The sequence below is a fragment of the Pituophis catenifer genome, unplaced genomic scaffold (assembly GCF_029215685.1).
Source record: "Pituophis catenifer annectens isolate HBS135680 unplaced genomic scaffold, rPitCat1.0.hap2 SCAF_10, whole genome shotgun sequence".
NCBI classification, from domain to species: domain Eukaryota; kingdom Metazoa; phylum Chordata; class Lepidosauria; order Squamata; family Colubridae; genus Pituophis; species Pituophis catenifer.
The window spans coordinates 32603-55028 of record NW_027256890.1 but is presented as its reverse complement, the minus strand read 5'-3'; the positions used below and the strand labels follow the sequence as shown (position 1 = coordinate 55028).

Here is a 22426-nt window from a genome sequence, read left to right as displayed (position 1 = left end):
GTACCCTTCAGAAGGCCGGCGCGAGGATCGTGGGACATACTGCTTGGCCTCTGGCTTTTTGCGGCCGCAATTGGCTGCAAAAGTGGCCACTTACTGGAGGCAGCGGCTAGAGCGGCTCAGCTGATCCATGGGCCCCAATTAATGGGCCGAGCAGCCCTGAGGTGACTGGGGAAGGGAAGGGCTGCCTCCTGTGCTGGCCACACCCACCCACTTCAATAGGGCTTATTTTGGGGGGGCTTATATTAGGCCTACCCCCACAAAATCGGGCTAGGCCTTATCTTTTGAATAGGTTGTATTTTCAGGGAAACACGGTATTATATTTATAATATATTTATAATATAATATAAAAATATAAACCTTTATAAAACCAGCATTATACAGCTTCTAAAATATCCCCATAGTATTTCAATATATGTTATATCAGGCTGGAAATGTTTATTAAAATATAATCAGGAGTCATCTTGGGCAATTGCAGAACTGGGCAAAATTCTAAAGCAGATAATAACAGGTGTTGCTTAAAAGAGACTCGTGTTCAGCCAGAATAGAAACATCACCAGCTCATTTTGTTAACTCAAGCACTTCAGAATGACTGTCATGCAGTCAGGCAATAATGGAAGAAACATACTTCTAAAACAAGCCATTAACTGAGTTCCTAGATCATACTGGTTTGCTTAACCACCATTATACTAAAGAAATGAGCTGAGATCATGCAACAAGCTACACCAAAACCAAATGTGTCACAGAGTGGTTTAGTGACACCCCCATCCCCAAATATTGCAAAGAAAAATCGACTGCTAGGCACATGGACAGAGAAAAAAGGGAACTAATTAGTATACATTTGGGGACAAAGAAAAGGAATTTGGAAATGCATCTTCCATCTTGATGGATTATTTATTTAAAAAGTCGTTTGGGCGTGGGAAAAGAAGGTTTTGACAGCTGCCACAATCCATCTTTACTGGACCCCCAGAGGTAGAGACTGGGGAAAAGAGGGACGCCTGGCTTGCCAAGCTAGTCCAGAGAAGGCTGCAGGCCCCCAAGCAGGAGGCCAGTCCTTTGGAGAGACAGTCTGGTGGCCAAAGGTCCTCTGCAGAGGTTACCAGGCTGGAGCTGTGTTTGCTAAACGCCTCATGCGCCTGCAGGGAAGACAACAAGATTCATCATCAGCAGATTCATGGCACACCTTCAGTTTAAACTGAGAAACAGGCTGGAAAAGAAGACAGGAACAACTCCTGTGCAGGGAAAACAAATCATCATTCCCATTTCAGTACATGGAATTCAGCACAATCCATGACACAAGAGCATTTTCAGGAAAGTTCCCTGCAAACCACAGAGGCACAATTAGCCAGGGTTCCTCAAAATGGTCAGTACTGACCCCAAAAGATCAAAGGGACAATCCATTGTTATTGTTATTTTTAGAACTATTAATTAAAGTAGTATTTATTAAATTAATTTCATACATTGTTTGGTGATCCATGAACCATCCAAAACTTTACCTGAAGACTCTGGGAAGAGTTGAGAGTCTTAACTCTTCTTCTGATTGTCAGAACTACTTAATTCTAATTTTAAAATCTGTGAACCATCTGGGAACATCGAAGGTTTTTCATTTGTATTTATTTGTTAAATTTATTTGCCAGCTATCTCGCTGTGGAGCTACTTTAGGCAAGTACATTTGATATCATGCAGAAAAAGAAAAAAAAATTCCACAAGGAGAGGCAGCAGGCAGTACCTTGTGTTCCGGTCTTGGTCTCGGATCTTCTTCTCCATTTCTGCATCAGTGAGGGTTTCAAGCAGAGGGCACCACTGGTCGGCATCCCCAGTGTTACGAATGGCAATCTCCACGGTCGGCAGGGGGTTTTCACTAACAGATGACATGGGAGAGAAGAATCAGAGCTAACAAAGTCCTGAGCTCCAAACCTTGGAGTACAGGGTCACATCCTTTTATTCTCACTCACATCCTATATGGACTGCCACATCCAGCAGAATTGGATCTGAAGTTAAGCAGACAAGTTGGCTTCAGATTGTGGAAGACACTTGGACTCCCAGGTGCAAGGAAGCAGAGGTGCTGCATTACAGCCTCTTGCAGTCACAACAGCTGAACTCCACGTGGTAGGAGTGGGAAAGCTGTGCCTCTCAGAATGTCTATTTCCAACAGTCCTGAGCAGCACAGCCAAAGGAAATATTCAGCAATACCTGGTGGTTCACAAATCGGCCATCCCTCAGATTCCCCAACTTGGGGACAGGATCAAAGCATAAATACCTGAAGGCGTACGTCTTCTGATGCCAGCTCAGCTGCCCCCGGATGCTGTAAGCGATGGTGGTGACAAACTCACCACCCAGTCCAAGCTCTGAGCACAGCTTCAGGGCAAACTTCTCAGGGGAATTCTCCTTCTCAGACATATCCCACTCAAACTGGTCCACCAAGGAGATGTTCCCCACATGAATGTTGAGCTAGAAGCAGAAGACACAAGTGAGGTTCATTTTTTATATGTCAAGCGAACTTGAATCTAGCCATCCCTCTCCATCTCCTACAGAATATGAAGATCAAAGAAACCGAGTGCTACAGACTGAACTTCAACACAATGCCTCCATGCCTGCTGGCTGCCTTCCTTTGTAGAGCAACAGATTCCATGCTCCACCTATTTCAGGACATGTTGGGGTAGGCAGTAATAAAGATGTTCCCCACATGAATGTTGAGCTAGAAGCAGAAGACACAAGTGAGGTTCATTTTTTATATGTCAAGCGAACTTGAATCTAGCCATCCCTCTCCATCTCCTACAGAATATGAAGATCAAAGAAACCGAGTGCTACAGACTCAACTTCAACACAATGCCTCCATGCCTGCTGGCTGCCTTCCTTTGTAGAGCAACAGATTCCATGCTCCACCTATTTCAGGACATGTTGGAGTAGGCAGTAATAAAAAACTCTAGCAAAGAAATGGAACACTACAAAGGTACCCAGAGGTGTCATGCAAGGCAACTATTCTTGTTTATGTCCCATCAGAATCTTTTTCATAGGACTTGCTTATTCCTATAAAAATATATGTATCTCCATCTTTCAGAATAGCATACAATTATAGTCTAAAGAAAACTCATCTAAAGTCTTTTAGCCAAACATAGCATGCAGTTACAAAAGATAGTAGTTAACATATTAAAATAAAATGTATACTGCTTATAAAGCAAAAGCAGTAGCTGAAAAGTCAAGTGATCTGCAGACTTTGGCAATGAAAATTGAGAAAATTGAGAACAAAACAGCTTAAATATAAAGAAGACCACATTAATGGCAACAGGTACAGCAATGACCCTTGGATCTGAAAATGAAGATGTTGAAATGATGCAGAGCTTCTGCCTTTTAGGACTTTCAACAGTAAAAGAACCAGCAGCCACGAAATACACTGCACTCTTATGGTGATACGGCCAACACCTGACACGCCCAGAGAATCTCCTCTCTGGACAGTCATTTTTCTAACTTAACAACAGAAGGAACAGACTTTCACTTATCTGATTCTCCTTGGTTAGGGAGAGTCCTAGAGTCATCCTTCAAGATCCTCCTATAAGCAAGTAGTTTCAGAAGCTGTGCTTTGAAGCAGCTGGGGGGGGGCAGGGCTGCAATTATTTCACCGCTGGATAAAACAGCCATTTTGGAATTTATTTTTTCAAATAGACAATAAGTCGTGCCTTATTTCTTAACCAATTTAGGAGACTATTATCTTTATTAGCTAAAAGAGGCTCTCTTTAGTCACAGCCTTTTTGAAGCTCTGCACCATTTTTGAAATTTCTTTATTGTTAAATGACATGGAAGAGGATTGCTGGAGGCAGCTAAAATAAGGAAGTGTGGAATATTTTTTCTTTTTAAATTTGATGGAAAAACATAAGGATAAAAGATGTGGTTTAATTTTACTTTTTTAAAAATAATATGTAGCCCTGGATTGCTTTATTTATTGGTGATTGAAATTTTCCTATTTTCATGAAGTCTGGCCAGGAAAAGGAAGGAAGGAAGGAAGGAAGGAAGGAAGGAAGGAAGGAAGGAAGGAAGGAAGGAATGAATAAATAAATAAATAAATAAATAAATAAATAAATGTTTGACCACTAGAGGGAGCTATGAAGATCCTTAATCCTGAGCTTGGGTCTGTCATCAGGGTAATCTTTGAAAGTTCTATACAGAAAATCATCTACCATAAACTGGCTAGGGACTAAAGATACAAACCATACAGATGATATTAAAAAGAACAAGAGATACAGTTAGATGTAGAAAATTATCACCCCTTTGTGACAAGTCAACAAATACTGGACAATGCAAATAACTAATTTTGGAATATAAATCTGATATCATTATGGTGATGGTTTGAATATAACCTTCCCAGTGCTATTGAAACAAGAGTGGCAAGTAAATTCACAATTTTGAAGAGGTCAAGTTTGGGATACTAACAAGGCTGAGAATCCTTTGAGAAAAAAAGATAGAAATCTCAGAGATTTTTTATTCTACAAGGAAGTACTCCAAGTTAATCTACAATCTTTAACAGAACTTTGGGACTTTTTCATGGATATTAATAAGGCTGAGGATTTCTTGAAGAAAAGAGATTTGATAGACATTCCTGGAAATAAAAAGACTTTATTCTATGAAGCTAAGCTGGAGGGAGTGACTTAAATTTTAATGATTTAATTAGTTAGGATGGATGGATTTAATTAGACTAGCAATGGAAGCCCTGGAAAGATATTCAGATGCTGGTGAAGGAAATGAATAATAAGTTATTATTTTATAAAAGTGTTAAATGTTTTAAAAAGCTATGATGTTCTTACTGTTGCAAACTGACCACAAATTGTAATCAGTAGAGACAATGTGTAATGACTTGCTAAAAGCTCCCTTGGAGACAGGAACTTATGCCTTGGGCAATACCACTATCAGTAAGCAAGGAACATCTGCTCAAGATGAAAATTAAAAGTAAACATGATAAGATAATTGTTGTTAGGCAGGAAATGTCAAGATGACCCTTTAAAGTGTAAAACAACTTGGAGAATGACATAAGGGGAGTTGGGAGGGCTTCTTAGGCATGGCATGCATTGTGTAGAAGTATAAAATGCGTCGCGTGAAAACTGCATTTTGCGCTCTTTGAACCCAATCCAATTGGGAAGGGTCTAAGAGGCTGTGCTTTTTATTTTTCTTCATGATATCTCCAATAAACCTTTGATTTTGTGAACCAGACTTGTTTTTGAATTGTGAGTATACAATTAGGGTTTTTATATCTCACACTGTGATATGTCTGTGCTGTTAGTCCTCAATTTACAACCAAACTTTGATTAGAATTTGCCCTGCTAAGTGATATGGTTGCAAAGCAAGATGTCAGGTTTTGATGTCATCTCAAATACATTGCACTCCCAAACAATTAATCTTTGCTGAAGTATTCCATTTATTGAGTACGACAGATCTGGCCCCGACTTAGTCGTAGCCGATACTAACCCTCTGACCCCCAAACCCTTCCCTTTCCGTTCCCCAATTCTCATCTTCTCATTGGCCATCTTCCAAGTCAGTCTCCTCAGCTTCTGACTTCACCCCATAGGAATGTTCCCCTCACCATCCCATCTCCTAGGGGATATTATCTACAAAGAAATAAGTAGGTGAAAAGTCAAGCCTCGTCTTTTTATGGCAGCATCAGAATGCTGACATAAGATGTCATGTGATCGCATTCATAATCCTGGCTCTTCCCACTTCAACACTCTATGAACATGGAAACTGGACTTTGAAGAAGCGGGACAGAAACAATATTGATGGTTTGGAACTTTGGAATTGGAGAAAATTCCTGAGAATACGATGAACAGCCAAGAAAACAACCAAATTGCTTAACGCATTGTAAGCCGCCCTGAATCTCCGGAAAAGGGTGGCATATAAATCAAATAAAAAATAAATAAATAAATAAAATTGAACAAATCAATATGGAGTTTCCAGTTGAGGCACAAATGTCCAGGCTCAAATTACAGATAGTCCTCAAATTACAACCATTGAAGTTACAGTGGCACAGAAAAGTGACTTATGAACAGTCCTTGCACTTATGACCATTGCATCATCAAAATTCAGGCTTTGGAAGCTAGCATCTATTTACAATGGTTGCGGTGTCCTGAGTCACATGTTGATCATTTGCAACCTTCCCAATTGGCTTCTGAGAAGCAAAGTCAGTGGGGGAAGAAGGATTTCTTTAATGACGATGTGATTCGCTTAATACAAAATCAGTGGGACTCTCGTGACCATTGTCTTGCTTAGCATTGGAAATTCTGGTCCAAATTGTGATTGTAAGTCAAGAACTTCTTTGTATCATATTTTGAACACATTATGTTAAAATTGAGCTCTCTGGAGAGCCAAAACATGTTCCTCTACACCTTCACAGTAAGATGGGACAGTCGATGGAAGAAGACAGTAGACCTGACACTGTTAGCAGAACTGCTGTGGAACAGCATGTGTCTGTAGTAAGGAAGGACTGAGTACAGAGCAGTGAAATCTAAAATTAGTTACTACCGGTTTTGTGGGCGTGGCTTGGGGGGGGGGGGTAATGTGACTGGCTGGGCGTGGCCATTTTTTTTTAACTTTTAAAACCATTTCTTCTACAACCTCTTCGGCTCAGCTGGGATCGTCAGAGGCTTTTAAAAGCATTTTTTCTACAACCTCTTCAGAGATTGTAGAAAAAATGCTTTCAAAAGGCTCTGACGATCCCAGCTGAGCCGCAAAATCATCAGAGGCTTTTTTAAAAAAACGTTTAAAAGCATTTTTTCGCCCGAAGAGGTTGTAGAAAAAATGCTTTTAAATTTTTTTTTTAAAAAAGCCTCTGATGATTGCCCGCCTCAGCTGGGCATGGTGGTGGGGGGGGGGGAGGGAGGGGGGGCAGGGATTTTTGCTACAGGTTCTCGGAACCACCCACCTCCATTGCTACTGGATCGGGTGATCGGGTCTGAACCGGGAGCATTTCACCCCTGGTACAGAGGTAATGAAATCTTCAAAAAGAGAGAGGCGAGAAGTTAAATTATTGGTGTGCTGGAGGCAAGAATGGCTTTCAATGACAGAAAATCACAGAGAGATGTAACATATGGTATGGAAAAAAACTTGCTGCATGTCCTTTTCTCCGGTCTCCAGCCTTTGTTTTGCTTTTTTCTATGCTCTGCATCACTTTATTAAAGCTGACCTGTCTTCACAAGCCAGAGAGCTTTGCGGTACTTTCCCCACTGCCTCCCCTTTCCTTGCCTTAATGATGACCCGCTGATCTGACTGGTCCTCCAGGATGCTGTCGGTAGGGTAGGACTCAATTTGCTGTCGGATTGCAGATGCGATCGCAGGAACAAAAGTGAGGGGATTCAAATCCAAGTCATCACAGAGAATCTCTGAAAACATTTCTGGAGTCATCAGTTTTTCTGATGGAAACGAGAAACCTGTGTTATTAGGCAAACACCACAGCAACATTTGCCTCTGAGCTATAAATACTCTAAATCATTTTTGTCAGGCTACAAGTAAAAACCATTTCAATCGGTTCTCTTGAATCGGTTAACAGAATGACTTAAAATACAGTATACACAATATATTCACAGGCAAAAGTAGACTTTCAAAACAGTTCTATGAAGCTTTCGTTTCTGACACTAACAAAATCAAGATTGTACACAGGAGCATAAAAAGGTACCATGTAAGTGTGGTGAGTGCAAGCACCTGCTGCAGTTGCCTTATTGAGGGCCCTAAAATAAATCTCTTTGTGCTGCTTTGGATGTGGCCAATTTATGCTAATGATTTAACTCCAAAGCCTTTTCTGAGTGTGCTGATTGGTGCATAGCTAAAAAGAAAATATTTTCTGGTTTACTGATTTATCTGAAAACGTCAAAACCCTTTAGAAAACTGCTGCATTTTCTGTTCACAGTTAAAAAAACTCAAGTGTGTACACCTTCCAAGTTAAGAGTAGGTAAAATGTATTTTTAGGGAAAAGCCATATTTACTCATGAATGTTTCCAATGCCTGGAATCAGGATGATTAGATCATTTGCATATCTTTCTTTACAAACCATTCATATTCCACGTAAAAGCGTCTCTCAGTTTCTGCCCATCGATTTCCATGTCCAGCCGGATTGGGACCAGCACCTCTGGTTGTGAGGCATTTTCGTGGATCACTGCTGGGTCATGGTCATCAAAGCTGGGAAAAAATGATAGGACCATCATTGAATTAGACACAGCAGACACCAGGGCAAGGGAGGGCAGATTCAAGGAACAGAAATCAGGAGGTCTCTGGGGAAGATTCTACCCTTGCAGGAGAAAGAACCGCAAGGCACGCTCATCCTTTCTAAGGGAGAGCAGCTACTTCTCTGGCATATTCTTTCTGTTAATTTTCTTAATTTATTTAGGATTACAACTACTATATGTTTGTGAAACCAGTGGAGGTAAAACACCATTAGTGCAGTTAATCACATACAATTAAGAGTATTTTTCATCAGATATATTTAAACCCTCACCAAACAGGCTGTTGAACTCCATTAAAAAAATTGGTAAATTTTCTCCAATAACTAGCCAACCAACTATGCTTTCAATCTTGTTCACTGGATTAAAACATAGTATTATAAACAGTTAGGAGGTTTATCATAAAATAATTTCTTGTTATGATGCCATGAGGAACCATAAATGTCCACTCTCTCCTCTCATTTTTTATTTGACTTCAGAACCATTGACTAAGAAAAGTAGAACATCAATTACCATAAATTATTATTATATACTGATAACATTTTGTGCCTTACTGACAAGTATTGATGGCTTTTTAAATCAACATTTATAGATTGAAATATGCTTTAGTAGTAACAGGTTATTCTCTTAATTAGAAGGAGTAATATTCTTCCTGTTAGTTCTAAAGTTGCTGTGGATCGACAAGGGCTTAACATTTTGCATCATCCCATTTAAATATATTGTGGTTTTTTTCCCTTTAGGAAGCTTTTTTTGTTGGTAGTATTAATAATTCCAATTTTCTCAAGCAATTATCTATATAAATAAATGGTTTAAAATCCCCAAAAACTAATAAAGGTAAATGGCATGTGATTAAAGTAGAAGTGATCAAGTGCCTTGGCCCAATCACCCAGAGAAAAACCAAGATTTCAGCAGTCCATGAAAGGCCAGCATGGGTGACCACACTACGCTTGGATGGTGTGCTGTTCCACAGGATAGGCAGTCCAACAGAGAAAGCACATCCCATCAGATAATATACTCCATAGAATGGACCTGGACCATGTTTATTCAGTTAGATCTCTGGGATTTAGAGATGGCCAATCCTGCAAATAAACCAGCCCAATTCCTTGCTGAGGTTCATAATTGATTACCAATACTTTAAATTGGACCTACATCTACTGGGAGTCAGTGAAGTTGGTGAAGAAGGGGTGCTACAGGGGTGTATTGCAGTGTGTTGCTGCATTCTGGACCGACTATAAGTTCGAAGTGGTCTTCATGGGTAACCCCATGTAAAGTGTGTTGCAATAGTCCAAATGGGAGATGATCAAAACACGTGTGACCGTGAGCACAGGTTCTCGGTCAATGGATGGGGCAACCAGAGCCCCGAAGAGTTGCACAAAGGTCTTCATGATCACACTGCCACCTGCTCTTTAGATCATGTAGCCTTAATTCTTTCACAATTTTTGTATGCAATACCAGTAATTCAGGAAAACTTAAAAAGGTAAAGATAAAGGTTCCCCTTTCACATATGTGCTAGTCGTTCCTGACTCTAGAGGGCGATGCTCATCTCCGTTTCAAAGCTGAAGAGACAGTGCTGTCCGAAGACGTCTCCGTAGTCATGTGGTCAGCATGACTAAATGCCAAAGGCACATGGAACGCTGTTACCTTCCCACCAAAGGTGGTCCCTATTTTTCTACTTGCATTTTTTACCTGCTTTCGAACTGCTAGGTTGGCAGAAGCTGGAAGAAGTAACAGGAGCTCACCCCATTACGCGGCACTAGGGATTCGAACCGCTGAACTGCCGACCTTTTGATCGACAAGCTCAGCGTCTTAGCCACTGAGCCCCCATTTCCCTTAAAAGACACATAATCATTTATATGAAATCTGACTATTAAATGTTATTATGAGTTCAAAAGCTAAAGACTTTTGCATTTGAAAAAGCTTAGTCTCTAGTTGATGCAAAAACTTTGCACACCAACAAATCTGGAACCGTATGGTTTATATACCAACATCTCTCCTTTTTCTACATAACTACACTTCTTTTTCAGGTAAAAACCCATTTGTTCCCACATGCTGAAATGAGCACTCAGGTTACTACAGTCCAGTACTCCACTCCCAACCAATTTGCCCCAAACAAATTGTTACACTCACCAGAGTGGGAACGTTCTCTTCTTGTCTCGGCCCAAGCGGTTTCTGTTAATGGTGGTTGAGCAAGGCACAGCATCCAGATGATGGGAGCTATTGGGAAGAGTTGGAACCCACTGGCTGTTTCTTTTGGCCTTCTGTTCCCTTGAAGAGAAAGGTGCTCATGAAGAGGAAAAAGTGCACATTCTTTAAAACATTATTCTTTCCTGAGTGAGAGTTCACATGCAACACTTACACCAGTCATAGGTTTTATATGGATTTTGTGGTATAGGAAGAAAGTTGCACTACCAGACCCAGAAGATGCACATGGCCTTCCTTTGCAGGTAGCAAGAGGAAAATAAATCAGCTGGTTACCTAAGGTAGGTGGGAGGTTCAGTGCTGATGGAGACGGCTTTGTACTTCTCATCATTTCCATCCAGGATTTCTTCAACTTCAGAAGCTTTTAAGAGAGTCACGCTGGTGGCCAGGGTGGTATACCCATGATCTGGAGCAGGAAAGGAAGACTCAGAAACTGTTGGTTGTGGAACTTGAGAAGCACCAACCTCTCAGACAGCTAAAAGATCAAAAATCAAGGCTGGCACCTGGGCTGTACTGGCCAGGAAAGCAATGCTAGCCAAAAGAAGGCTTCCATTCTCTCATCTCAAGTTCTAACCCACCCCCTTCACAAAAGGGAGCCGAAAACACTCTCCACAGGTGCTCCTGCAAACCACTGTTTCAGCAGGAATGTCAGTTATTAGACAGTTGTGTAAAGTGCCTATTTCCATGAAATTAATATCAAAAGCATTAAACAATTCCATTAAACCAGGAGCAATTAACACAAACCATCTGCACCCCAATGCTTTGCAGAAAAGCTAAGACTTTAACATAAGATTTTCTAAAAAGGAGGAGGTTGAGGGCACCTCAGAAGCCAAAATGAGCTTCCCCAACACGGATGGGGCAGTTGCAGATGGTCCAAATGTGAGTAGCCATTGGGGCAATTCAGTGTATCCATGTAACACTTCTATTTTGTGTGCTTATTGATTCCTGGGTACCATCATCAGTCCAAAGATGCTGATTCTCATTTATAAAGCCCTACACCAGGGGCTAGATTTCAAACTAGATTTCTTTGAGGGCCAGATCAGCATTGTTGTTATTTATTTATTTATTTATTTATTTATTTATTTTTCATTCATTCATTCATTCATTCATTCATTCATTCATTCATTCATTCATTCATTCAATTTGTATGCCGCCCCTCTCCGAAGACTCAGGGCAGCTCACAATGCATTTAAAATCATTATAAAAACATTTAAAAATTAAAAACATTAAAACTCATTGACACCATTCATGGCCGGATCTCGCCGGATCGCAAGAGAAAGATCAACGGCCCCAGGCCTGCCAGAAAAACCAGGTCTTCACCGCTTTTCGGAAGGCCAATAGGGTGGGGATGGTCCGGACCTCAGGACGTAACTGATTCCAGAGAGCTGGGGCAGCCACAGAGAAGGCCCTCCCCCACGGGCCCATCAGCCAGCATTGTTTAGCTGACGGGATCTGGAGGAGACCAACTCTGTGGGATTTTACCAGTCGTTGGGAGTTATGCGGTAGAAGGCGGTCTCGAAGATACCCTGGCCCTGAGCCATGTAGGGCTTTAAAGGTAATAACCAACACCTTGAATTGTGACCGGAGACCAATAGGGAGCCAGTGCCGCTTGCCAGTGCAGCTCATGGAGAACTGGTGTAATGTGGGTGTACCTAGGTGCACCCACGACAGCTTGCGCGGCTACGTTCTGGACCAACTATAGTCTCCGAACACTTTTCAAGGGTAGCCCCATGTAGAGCGCGTTGCAATAATCTAATAATCTAGTTCTCCTCTGTGAGCTGGCAGAGGGGGTGAGCGGGGGAGGCGGGACGGATGCCTCCTGCAGCACCCTGCCGGCCAAAACGGGGCGCTTCCACCCCCTCCCCCCCATGCCTCGTTTTCACCCTCCATGGCCTCCTGCAGCACTCTGCTGGTTGTTTTCAGGCCCGTTTTCGAGCTGTTTTCAGGGCCTTTTTTGGGCCAGTTTCGGCTGGCAGAATCCTACAGGAATCCATGGAGGGTGAAAATGAGGCACGGGGAGGCGCATGCAACCTGTTTTAGCCACCAGAGGCCCCACAGGCTGGTCCTTTGATATTTCCAGGCCAGCCATGCAGGCTGGATTTAAGCACCCCGAAGGTCGGACCCAGCCCGCGGGCCTTGAGTTTGACACCCCTGCCCTACATGATATAGGGCAAGGGTTATAGACGTTTCAGCCTGTCCCATCCAACAGAATGGGAATGCTCCAGGTCTCTTTCCTAAAAATATGTCGTCTGATGGGACCTGGAAAACATGGGGAACAAAGGAGACAATAAGGGAGCTAGAGAAGACAGATAACCTTTCGGCTATCATAATTGCATGCCTGATGCTAATAAAAAGAAGTCTTTAGTTCCTTGAGAAAGGAACTGACAGGCTTGAGACCAAACAAAATATGAAAGCTTGTGGCAACGATCAATACAGACATCAAGACTCAAGTGTGGTAAAGATGGAAGGCAATGACATTGGAGCAGTTGAGAGGTTTCCACGGAGTTCTTTTCCAACTCCCTTTCAATCTGGGCATGAGATGAAAATGTCTGCAGAGATTCTCAATCATCCAGGTCATGGATATCCCAAAGGTGCTTTTCCAAAAGGCAGCTGGACTTCTTTGGTTTTTCCTTGAAAATGTTTTGCTTCTCATCCCAGAGGCTTCTGGGAAAAAGGGGAATTTTCCCCTCTTTTGGCTTCTCTTCCTGTATCTCCCACATGTGTCTGTGCATATCTATAGGATATATTCTAATAAAGTGACTGGAAAACATTTGCCCTCATGTGAGAGGCTAAGAAAAAAAGATGAAGGATGATACTGACTTATCTTAGACCACACAGTTGAGATGTGAGAAACATGGGAAGAAAGCCTTTCAGAGAGAAACAATTTGCATTCACTAGTTATAACTCTGACTAGGAATTTCTACTTCCTTTTTCAAGCATCTGTATTTGACCAGAGGACATAGCATATGAAATCCTACATATGGTACATGATATTTTGGGAAGCTCTCTAGGTGGAAGGACCAGAGTAGCTATTATACCCTGGAGCCCTCAGGACAAGATGCTTGTAGATGGGGGAGCAGTGGGGATCACACTGTAGTGGTGTGGCAGAAGGGATATGGAAACACAGGAAGGACTGGAGGAGCTGTGTGTGAGAAACTCCCTACAGTGCTGATCTTCAGTTAGTACTATTGGGTGGAATGGGGGGTATTTGAGGTTGTTGTTACTGTGTTTCCCTGAAAATATGACCTATTCAAAAAGTAAAGCCTAGCCTGATTTTTGGGAGTATTCTTAATATAATCCCTACCCCCAAAATAAGCCCTATTGAAGTGGGTGGCCATGGCCAGCACAGGAGGCAGCCCTTCCCTTCCCTGGTCCCCTCAGGGCTGCTCGGCCCCTTAATCAGGGCCCACAGATCAGCTGAGCTGCTCTGGCCACTGCCTCCAGTAAGCGTGGCCGCTTTTGAAGCCAATTGCCTTCGGTGAAGCCAACGGTGAGTCACAGCAGGCAATTCTGCCCACAGAACAGCTGCCTTGTGGGTGCCGCTCTGGCCGCTGCCTCCAGCAAGCACGGCCACTTTTGCCATCGATTGTAGCCACAAAAGCAGGAGGCCAAGCGATGCACCCTATGCACCGGCCTTCCGAAGGCTACTGTAGCAGCAGCTATCCACAATTTTTTTACTGTTATTTCGTCCCGTCCCATGTGGCCCAGTACAGTGTTAACATTTCAGAAATGTTAACTTTTAACACCATACTGGGCCACATGGGTCGGGACAAAATAACGGTAAAAAAATTGTGGATAGCTGCTGCTACACCCTTTGGAAGGCCAGCGCGAGGTGCCTGGGGCGCGTATCCTGCTGCAGAAGTGGCTGCACCCAAGGAGCGCTTTTGGGAGAGAAGTCAAAGATCAGCTTCTCCTCGCCCCTTGCCCTCAGCCTCCCTTCAGCTCTCCAAGGGTCTCTCCCAGAACAAGCTCTGACAGAGCTCAACCAGACAAGTGGCCAGCAGGCTTTCAGGAGCAAAGTTGAGGCTGAGGAGCCAGGGCAGGGGAAAGGGGAAGTCCTCTGCTACCCCAGCGCTCTTCCAGTGCCGCCCTAGCACTCTTCTTTCCTTGGACCACCTTTTCCAGTTGAAATCAACCCATCCATTGTGAGATTCTGGTGGGAACCAGTTCTAACTGGTTCCCACCTTTATAAAATACAGGTGACTGAAGCTGCTTCTTTGTTAAGCCTCAGTTTCATGGAACAGCCATCCTTCCTTTGGAATCTTCCTCATTTAAGTTTCCAAAAGTTAATTAAGAGGTTCTCTTCCAAAAAGGAGTTCAAATACTTAGCCAGCTGCACTGTATCAAGATGACACAGCTTGTTTCTTTTTCTTTCTTCACAAGTAGATCATCATTCATTGCTCTGAATAAGTATTTGCTGCCACCAGGGTGGATTTGATTCAGATTAAGTCGATTTAAATAATGATTTAAATAATGATTTAAATCACTAGTAAAAAGGCTTGATTTAAATCCTCGATTTAAATGATAATTTCTAAAGAGCAACTGTCATCTCTGTCCCACAGTGGCTCCTCTGACTCGCTGTTGATTCAACGAGTCCCAATATTCCAGAATATCGCTTTTTATCTACCTTGGCTGCCACAAATATTGATTTATTCCAAAATCATGCAGGTCCTTGAGATGCCCAACTGAGATAAATCTATGGTTTCAAAAAACATGTTTTGCTAGACTGATGACAATGCAATACCGTACTTCCATTGTATGGTATAAGTGTATCTCAACAAGCATAGAACTTACTTAAAAACTCAAATCTTGCCTTGAGAACTCTCTTCTTTACCTAAGGCTCATGGACCTGGGTAACTATAGATTAGTCAGCTTGACATCAGTGCCTGGGAAAATCCTAGAAAATATAATCAGGCAATGTGATTTGCAAGCACTTGGAAAAGACATAAGATGGTTACAAGAAGCTAGCCAGCATTTGTTAAAAATAGGTGTCAGATAGATTTTACTTTCTGTAATAACTGATTAGATTAGTACACTAAAAAATAGCGTACTATAGACTTCAGTAACATGTATGATAAATTTAAGCATAGCCTCCTTCTTAATAAAATAAACTTAAGTAGGAAAAAGCAGATTGGTAGTATCTAGCACAACAGTAGTACTTATCAGAAAGATCTGAGGGCCACTGGAAACCATGAATTAAACATGAATCTACAGTGTGCTGCAGCCACAAAAATACGTAATTTAGTCAACTGCATCAGCCAAAGTACAGTGCTGAAGTCATGGGAAGTAATCATCCATTCTACGCTGCAATGACCACACTGCACCCGGAATTCTGTGTTCTGGTCACCATTATATAAGAGATACCGAGAAGAAAGAGGGGGAATTTCATGAAGAGTGATATGGAAATATGCATCCAACAGAAGAGAATCACAACACAGGGGCTGACTAAATCAATAGTTTTAGCTAGGAAACTATTAGCATCTTAGGCCAAGTGAAATCCAAATATGCTGGGGACTTCTGGAAGGCTGGCATTCAGACAAACCCAGCTCTCCACAGGTAGAACTAAGGTTAGTCTGACTGCAGCAATGTGCTCTATGGAGGTTTCTCCTTGGAGAGCATTTGGAAGCTTCAACTGGTGCAGAATGCAGTCACATGATTAGGAAAGGGTTACCATTACTTGACCCTCTACGAGATGGCTGCCAATGTGTTTCTGGGTGCAATTCCAGGTACTGGTTGCCATCCTTAAAGCCTTTCATGCCCCAGGTCTGGGTTACCTGACCCAGGTCTGGATTACCTCACTTTTCTAGTGAATTCTACCTATCTGATCCAGGCTGGTAGGATGGGCATTCTGTGGGTCCCATTGTTTAGGGAATGCCAGCCGGCAAGGCCAAGGAGACCTTCTTTTTCTGCCACATTTGCTTTCCAGGAGTTTAGATGGTCCCGACCCTATTGGCTTTTTGCAAAGAAATAATATCTGGTTCTGTGCCCAGGCCTGGGCTTGAGTGTTGAAGGGGCTCATTTTCTTTGTGCTGGCAATCAACAATATTTTGCTTGGCTTCTCTATATTCTAATGTTTTTATTTCTGTTGAGAAATCATTTTCTAATTTATTTTAAAATTTCTTGCAACCCAGAATCATTTGCTGAGGTGGGCATCTATACAAATTGATTGACTGAATAAATGATTAGAAATCATCAACATATACACAGCATACAAAAGAGGTAATAAAAACCCTAGGAAAGAAACAAGAAAAGCTAGAATATAACACCTCCAGCAACCAACACCAAGATAATCCGGGATCAACACTAGACAATTTTAAAACAGCAAACTATGATTTAAGAGCTGCCGATTTTGCATCTTTAAATCGGCACTGTCTGTTTTCAGGTTGTAAAAATGTAGAAGATGTTTATAACATCTTTTTGCTTGAAATTAATCAAGGTATACATTTATATGTACCAAGAAAAGCCAAAAATGTTATAAAGAATAAATTACCCAAGGCAATAAAAAAATTACAATCTAAATATGATCTTCAAATAGGGTGGCACGCTATCCTCTGGGAGAAGTATAAAATCCACCAGTACTTCCAAAGGCATCAGGAGGGCACTTTTAGATATTTGGATCAAGACTAAAAGAAGTAACTATATAGAAGTCCCCAACTGGATATCGATAGTAGAAATGCTCACGCATCCAAATCTCATTAAAATAGGAGGTGGTGTTACATATAAAGAAATCAAGGAATAATTTAAAGTAAGAGGGAATTGAATTAGAGTGGTGGGCATATCTACAAATACAATCCAAATGTATGAAGGATAAAAAGGAATGGGGTATAAAAATAGAATCAACAGAACTGGATAAAATTTTACTAAGTACGGGGAGTAAGGCCATAAGGAAATTCCAACTTAAGAAAGTAAGAACTCTTGAAACATGGTTGTTCAAAAGGATTTTTTTATTAAGCAGAAGTGAAAGCCATCCAGCTAAAGCACAATCTGAATGCCCTTAGGCAAAGCAGTAGGATTAAAGTGGTAGAGACCCCTCCCTTTAAGTCAGAATGCAGATTTTAGCCAATACACAAGTGTGAAGATGTTTTCTTTACTATTTCCTTTGAGAACTCGAACAAACATGAATTCCCACCACTACCCTTTAAAGTGCGACAACCCACATGGTTATCATATAAATTCCTGCAGGTAAAGGGAATCTCAGGCTTCCTTGGTGCCAGGATATAGGTTGTAAAATATCTGTTGACACAGGCCATGCTAGTAACTTGAATCCAAGTCTCCCCCTTCCTCCACTTGAATGGCAGTATCACTTTTAGGGATCTGACATGCTACCCTCCTTAGAAAACAAAAGGGTCCACCTGTAAAAAAAACCAGATAAACACAAAATTTCATGATAGTATATTAACAAGGTTTGTTAGGGGTTTGGGAGTGAAATTTTCTCAGTAAGATTGGAGCCCTAACGTGGTGTTGTTGTTTTTTAAATTTGATTTATATGCCGCCCTTCTCTGGAGACTCAGGGCGGCTTACAATGCGCTAAGCAATAGCCTTCATTCTTTTGTATATTTATACAAAGTCAGCTTATTGCCCCCACAACTGGGTCCTCAATTTACCTACTTTAGAAAGGATGGAAGGCCGAGTCAACCTTGAGCCTTGGCGAGATTCGAACCTGCAGTAATTGCAGGCAGCTGGTCTTAATAATCAGCTTAATAACAGGGTGCCTTAGACCACTGTACTACCAAGGCTCTTACGATCCATTCATGGTGTGCTGGTGGTAAATGTTTCCAAGCAACTAAGTATCAGATTTTCCCTCTGTGGATCCTAGAGTCAAGGATTTCCTTGATTTCAAAGTGTTGTTCACCTTCAATCATGATGGGTACAGGTGGTGTAGATGCAGGTGGTCTGAGGGATGAGATTACTTCTCGTTTGAGTAAACTGATATGGAATACTGGGTGGATCTGCCTGAGTGTCTTTGGAAGTAGTTCAACTGCTACTGGATTGATGATTCTAGTGATGGGGAAAGGTCCAATGAACTTTGGCCCTAGTTTTTTCAATGGTTGTAATGATTTCAGGAATTTTGTAGATAAGTATACTCTGTCTCTAATATGAAAAGGTTTGGGTTCCATCCTTTTCTTGTCAGCTTGAATCTTAAAAGCTTCTCTAGCTTCCTTTAAAGCTAGTCTAACCACTGGCCACGTGTTTTGCAAATTATCCATCCACTCCTTAAGTGAGGGGATGGTGGGTTCTTCCGTGGGTAGTTCAGGCATGGGGCTGAAATCACGGCCTGTTGCTACTCTAAAAGGGGTAAAACCAGTACTTGAATGTACAGCATTATTAAACGCAACTTCAGCAAAAGGCAAAAGTTCGGTCCAGTTATCCTGTTGAAAATTAATGAACAATCTTAAATATTGTTCTAGCACCGAGTTCAAAATTTCAGAATTACCATTAGTACAAGGATGAAAGGATGTGCTCAACCCCTGGCCAGTACCAAGTAAGCCCAAAAACGCCCTCCAAAAGTTGAAGGTGAATTGAGCCCCTCTGTCGGAGATGATCCTTTGTGGAGCCCCATGAAGTCAATAAATGTGTATTAGGAATAATTTGGCTAAACTTTTAGCAGTTGGGATCTTTTGGCAGGGTATAAAATGTGCCTGTTTTGAAAATAGGTCTGTCACGACCCAAATAACAGTATTTCCCTCACTGTTTGGCAATTCCACGATGAAATCCATAGGATTCTCTCTCCAAGGCGCTGAAGGCTCAGCTACCTTCTCCAATAGACCTGGGGATTTCCCCTGGCATCTTTTTGCTGCTGCACCAATCGGGCAGCTAGCTACATAGCTTTCTATGTCCTTTTTTTAGTGATGGCCACCAAAATTGTCTTTTAATTCAGGTATAAAGTTTTCACAAACCCAAAATGTCCAGCTAATTTGGAGTCGTGGCACCTTACCATTTTTTTTTTTTTAATTTGATTTATATGCCGCCCTTCTCCGGAGACTCAGGGCGGCTTACAATGCGTTAAGCAATAGCCTTCATTCTTTTGTATATTTTATACAAAGTCAGCTTATTGCCCCCACAAACTGGGTCCTCATTTCACCTACCTTAGAAAGGATGGAAGGCTGAGTCAACCTTGAGCCTTGGAGAGATTCGAACCTGCAGAAATTGCAGGCAGCTGTGTTAATAACAGGGTGCACTAAACCCCTGTACTATCAAGGCCATTAAGCATAATCTTTGGCTGGCAGTAACATACAACTACCCCTCCCCCCCAAGCCAAGTCTTCTTTCATCAGACAGCTGGATTTGTTGTTCAAAAACCATTCATCAGTGGCCAATGCTTGTTTAAAATTTTGTGTGGTGTTATTGCCCATCAATGTCTCTTGTATTGCCTGCGATTTGGTGACTATTTTAGCAGCTAGTTGATTGTTTTGTACCATGGGTTTGATTATGTCTGATTTTGCACTATTGTATTGCGGTTTTCTGGATAGCACATCTGCCAGAAAGTTTTTTTCCCCCGGGAGATATTTTAGAGTAAAATCAAACCATTTAAAGTACTGAGCCCATCGTACTTGTTTTGGGGAGAGTTTCCTTGGGATCTTTAGGGCTTCTAGATTTTTATGATCAGTCCAGACTTCAAAAGGACTCTTACTACCTTTTAGGAAGTGCCTCCAGGTTAACAACGCCCAACGAACTGCAGAAGCCTCTTTCTCCCAAATAGCCCACCTTTGCTTAGTCTCATTCAACTTTTTGGATGTGTAAACACAGGGTTGTAGTTGGTCTTGCTCATTCTTCTGAAGCAGGACCGCTCCTATTGCCACATCGCTGGCATCTGCTTGTATGACAAATGGTTTTTCCATGTCTGGGTGTTTTAGAATTGGTTCTGCTGAGAACAGTTGTTTAAGTTTTTCAAACGCCGCCTGGCATTCCATAGTCCGGTTCAATGGCTGCTTTGGTTTAGGACTGAACTCCCCCTTCGTTTTTAAGAGCTTGGTGATGGGGAGGGCAATCTGAGCGGAAGCAGGGATAAACTGGCGGTAAAAGTTGGCAAACCCCAGGAAGCTCTGTAACTGTTTACATGTGCATGGAGGGTTCCAATCAAGTACAGCCTGCACTTTTAGAGGTTCCATCTCAACTCCCTGGTGTGAAATCATGATTACCCCAATGATGCCCTTGAAGTGATGTCCCGGTGCCTGGAGGCTGTACGGATCTGGATGGGGAGAAACAGACTCAGGCTCAACCCATCCAAGACCGAGTGGCTGTGGTTTCCGACATCCCGATATAGTCAGTTGGTGCCATCACTGACTATTGGGGGCGAGTCGCTGGCCCCCACGAACAGGGCTCGCAACTTGGGTGTCCTCCTGGACTCACGGCTGTCTTTAGAAGAGCATTTGACGGCTGTGACTGGGAGGACTTTTTATCAGGTTCGCCTGATCCGCCAGTTGCATCCCTTTTTGGATCGGGACTCATTACGCACGGTCACTCATGCCCTCGTCACTTCCCGTCTGGACTACTGTAATGCTCTCTACATGGGGCTCCCCTTGAGGAGCACCCGGAGGCTCCAACTGGTCCAGAATGCGGCCGCGCGGGTAGTTACGGGAGCAACATGGCGCTCCTATGTGACTCCCCTCCTGTGCGAGCTGCAATGGCTCCCGGTGGTCTTACGAGTGCGCTTCAAGGTTTTGGTTACCACCTTTAGAGCGCTCCATGGCTTAGGACCGGGGTAACTACGAGACTGCCTTCTGCCACCAATAGTCTCTCACCGACCAGTACACTCCCATAGAGAGGGTCTTCTCAGAGTGCTGTCGGTCAAACAATGTCGACTGGCGGCCCCCAGGGGGAGAGCCTTCTCTGTGAGGGCACCTGCCATCTGGAACGAGCTCCCCCTGGAGATACGGAGGATCCCGGATCTGCACACTTTCCGCCGCACCCTCAAAACATTCTTATTCCAGCAGGCTGGTCTGGCCTAACCTCCCTTTTTAATTGTTTTTAAATTGGTTTTATAATTGGGGTGTTTTAAATCTGGTCAAAGTATTTAATGTAATTTAAATGGTTTTTAACGTTTGTATTACGTATATTTTACTTTCTGGCTGTTCACTGCCCTGAGTCCTTCGGGAGTAGGGCGGTATATAAATTTAATTATGAATAAATTAAATAAATAAATGCGTTATCCCAAATAGTCAATCTTCTCCTGGTGGAATTCACATTTGGAAAGTTTGGCGTAAAGTTTGGCAGAGTGGAGTTTGTTTAAAACTGTCCTGACTAGTTTTACATGTTCTGCTTTGGTCTCGGAATAGATTAAAATGTCGTCCAAGTAGACCAGGACCCCCTTATATAAATGTTGATGCAGCATTTCATTTATTAACTGCATAAACACTGTAGGAACTCCTTGCAACCCAAAGGGGAGCACCTTGAATTGGTAGCAGCCGAGGGGGGTGTTAAATGCCATTTTCCACTCATCCCCTTCCTTAATTCTGACACGGTAGTAAGCCTCCCTTAAGTCCAGCTTTGAAAAATTTTTCTTTAGCGAGGTCTGCTAGCATATCTTTCATAACGGGGAGAGGATACATGTTCTGCTGATAGTATTGAGGTTTCTGAAATCAACACAGAGACGTTTTGAGCCATCTTTTTTCTCTCGAAATAGCACTGGAGCTGCAATTTTTGGTCGGGCTGGTTCGATGAAACCCCTTGCTAGGTTTTTCTCAATAAATGTTCTCAGCTCTTCCAACTCCCTCGGTGGCATGCTGTACATCTTGGGTTTAGGGAGTTTCGCACTGGGTAAGATTTCTATTGCACAGTCAGTGGCGCGGTGGGGGGGGGAGCTCATCTGAGGCTTTTTTGCTAAAAACCTCAGCTAAATCCTTGTATTCTATGGGTATGCCCTCAGTTGGTGTGGCGTGACCAGGCATGGCTGTTTCTCGATTCTCTGCCCCCTCAGTTCCTTTATGTGGATACTCAGCAAAAGTCACATTCCTCTGGAAATTTATGATGCCTTGTTTCCAATTGATTTTTCAGCTATGCAAGTCCCAGAACCAACGGCCATTCCATGCCAGG

At 42.5% G+C, this 22426-nt stretch overlaps 1 protein-coding gene across 2 annotated transcripts in view; it reads right to left on the bottom strand.

Annotated features, from left to right (window-relative positions):
* Positions 1-872: 872 nt before the first annotated feature.
* The window catches only part of SMARCB1 (SWI/SNF related BAF chromatin remodeling complex subunit B1), a 30071-nt gene continuing 8517 nt past the window's right edge, over positions 873-22426 (bottom strand). Inside the window, exons 4-11 of one of the 2 annotated variants that reach the window (XM_070950303.1) lie at positions 10671-10800; positions 10323-10460; positions 8027-8154; positions 7225-7391; positions 2258-2448; positions 1953-1988; positions 1727-1858; positions 873-1133 (exon numbers count right to left, since the gene is read on the bottom strand). In XM_070950303.1, the coding sequence (XP_070806404.1) occupies positions 1094-1133; positions 1727-1858; positions 1953-1988; positions 2258-2448; positions 7225-7391; positions 8027-8154; positions 10323-10460; positions 10671-10800 (962 nt within the window). In that variant the 3' untranslated portion in view covers positions 873-1093. The remainder of the gene's footprint in view (positions 1134-1726; positions 1859-1952; positions 1989-2257; positions 2449-7224; positions 7392-8026; positions 8155-10322; positions 10461-10670; positions 10801-22426) is intronic. The other variant, XM_070950304.1, reaches the window with a different exon arrangement.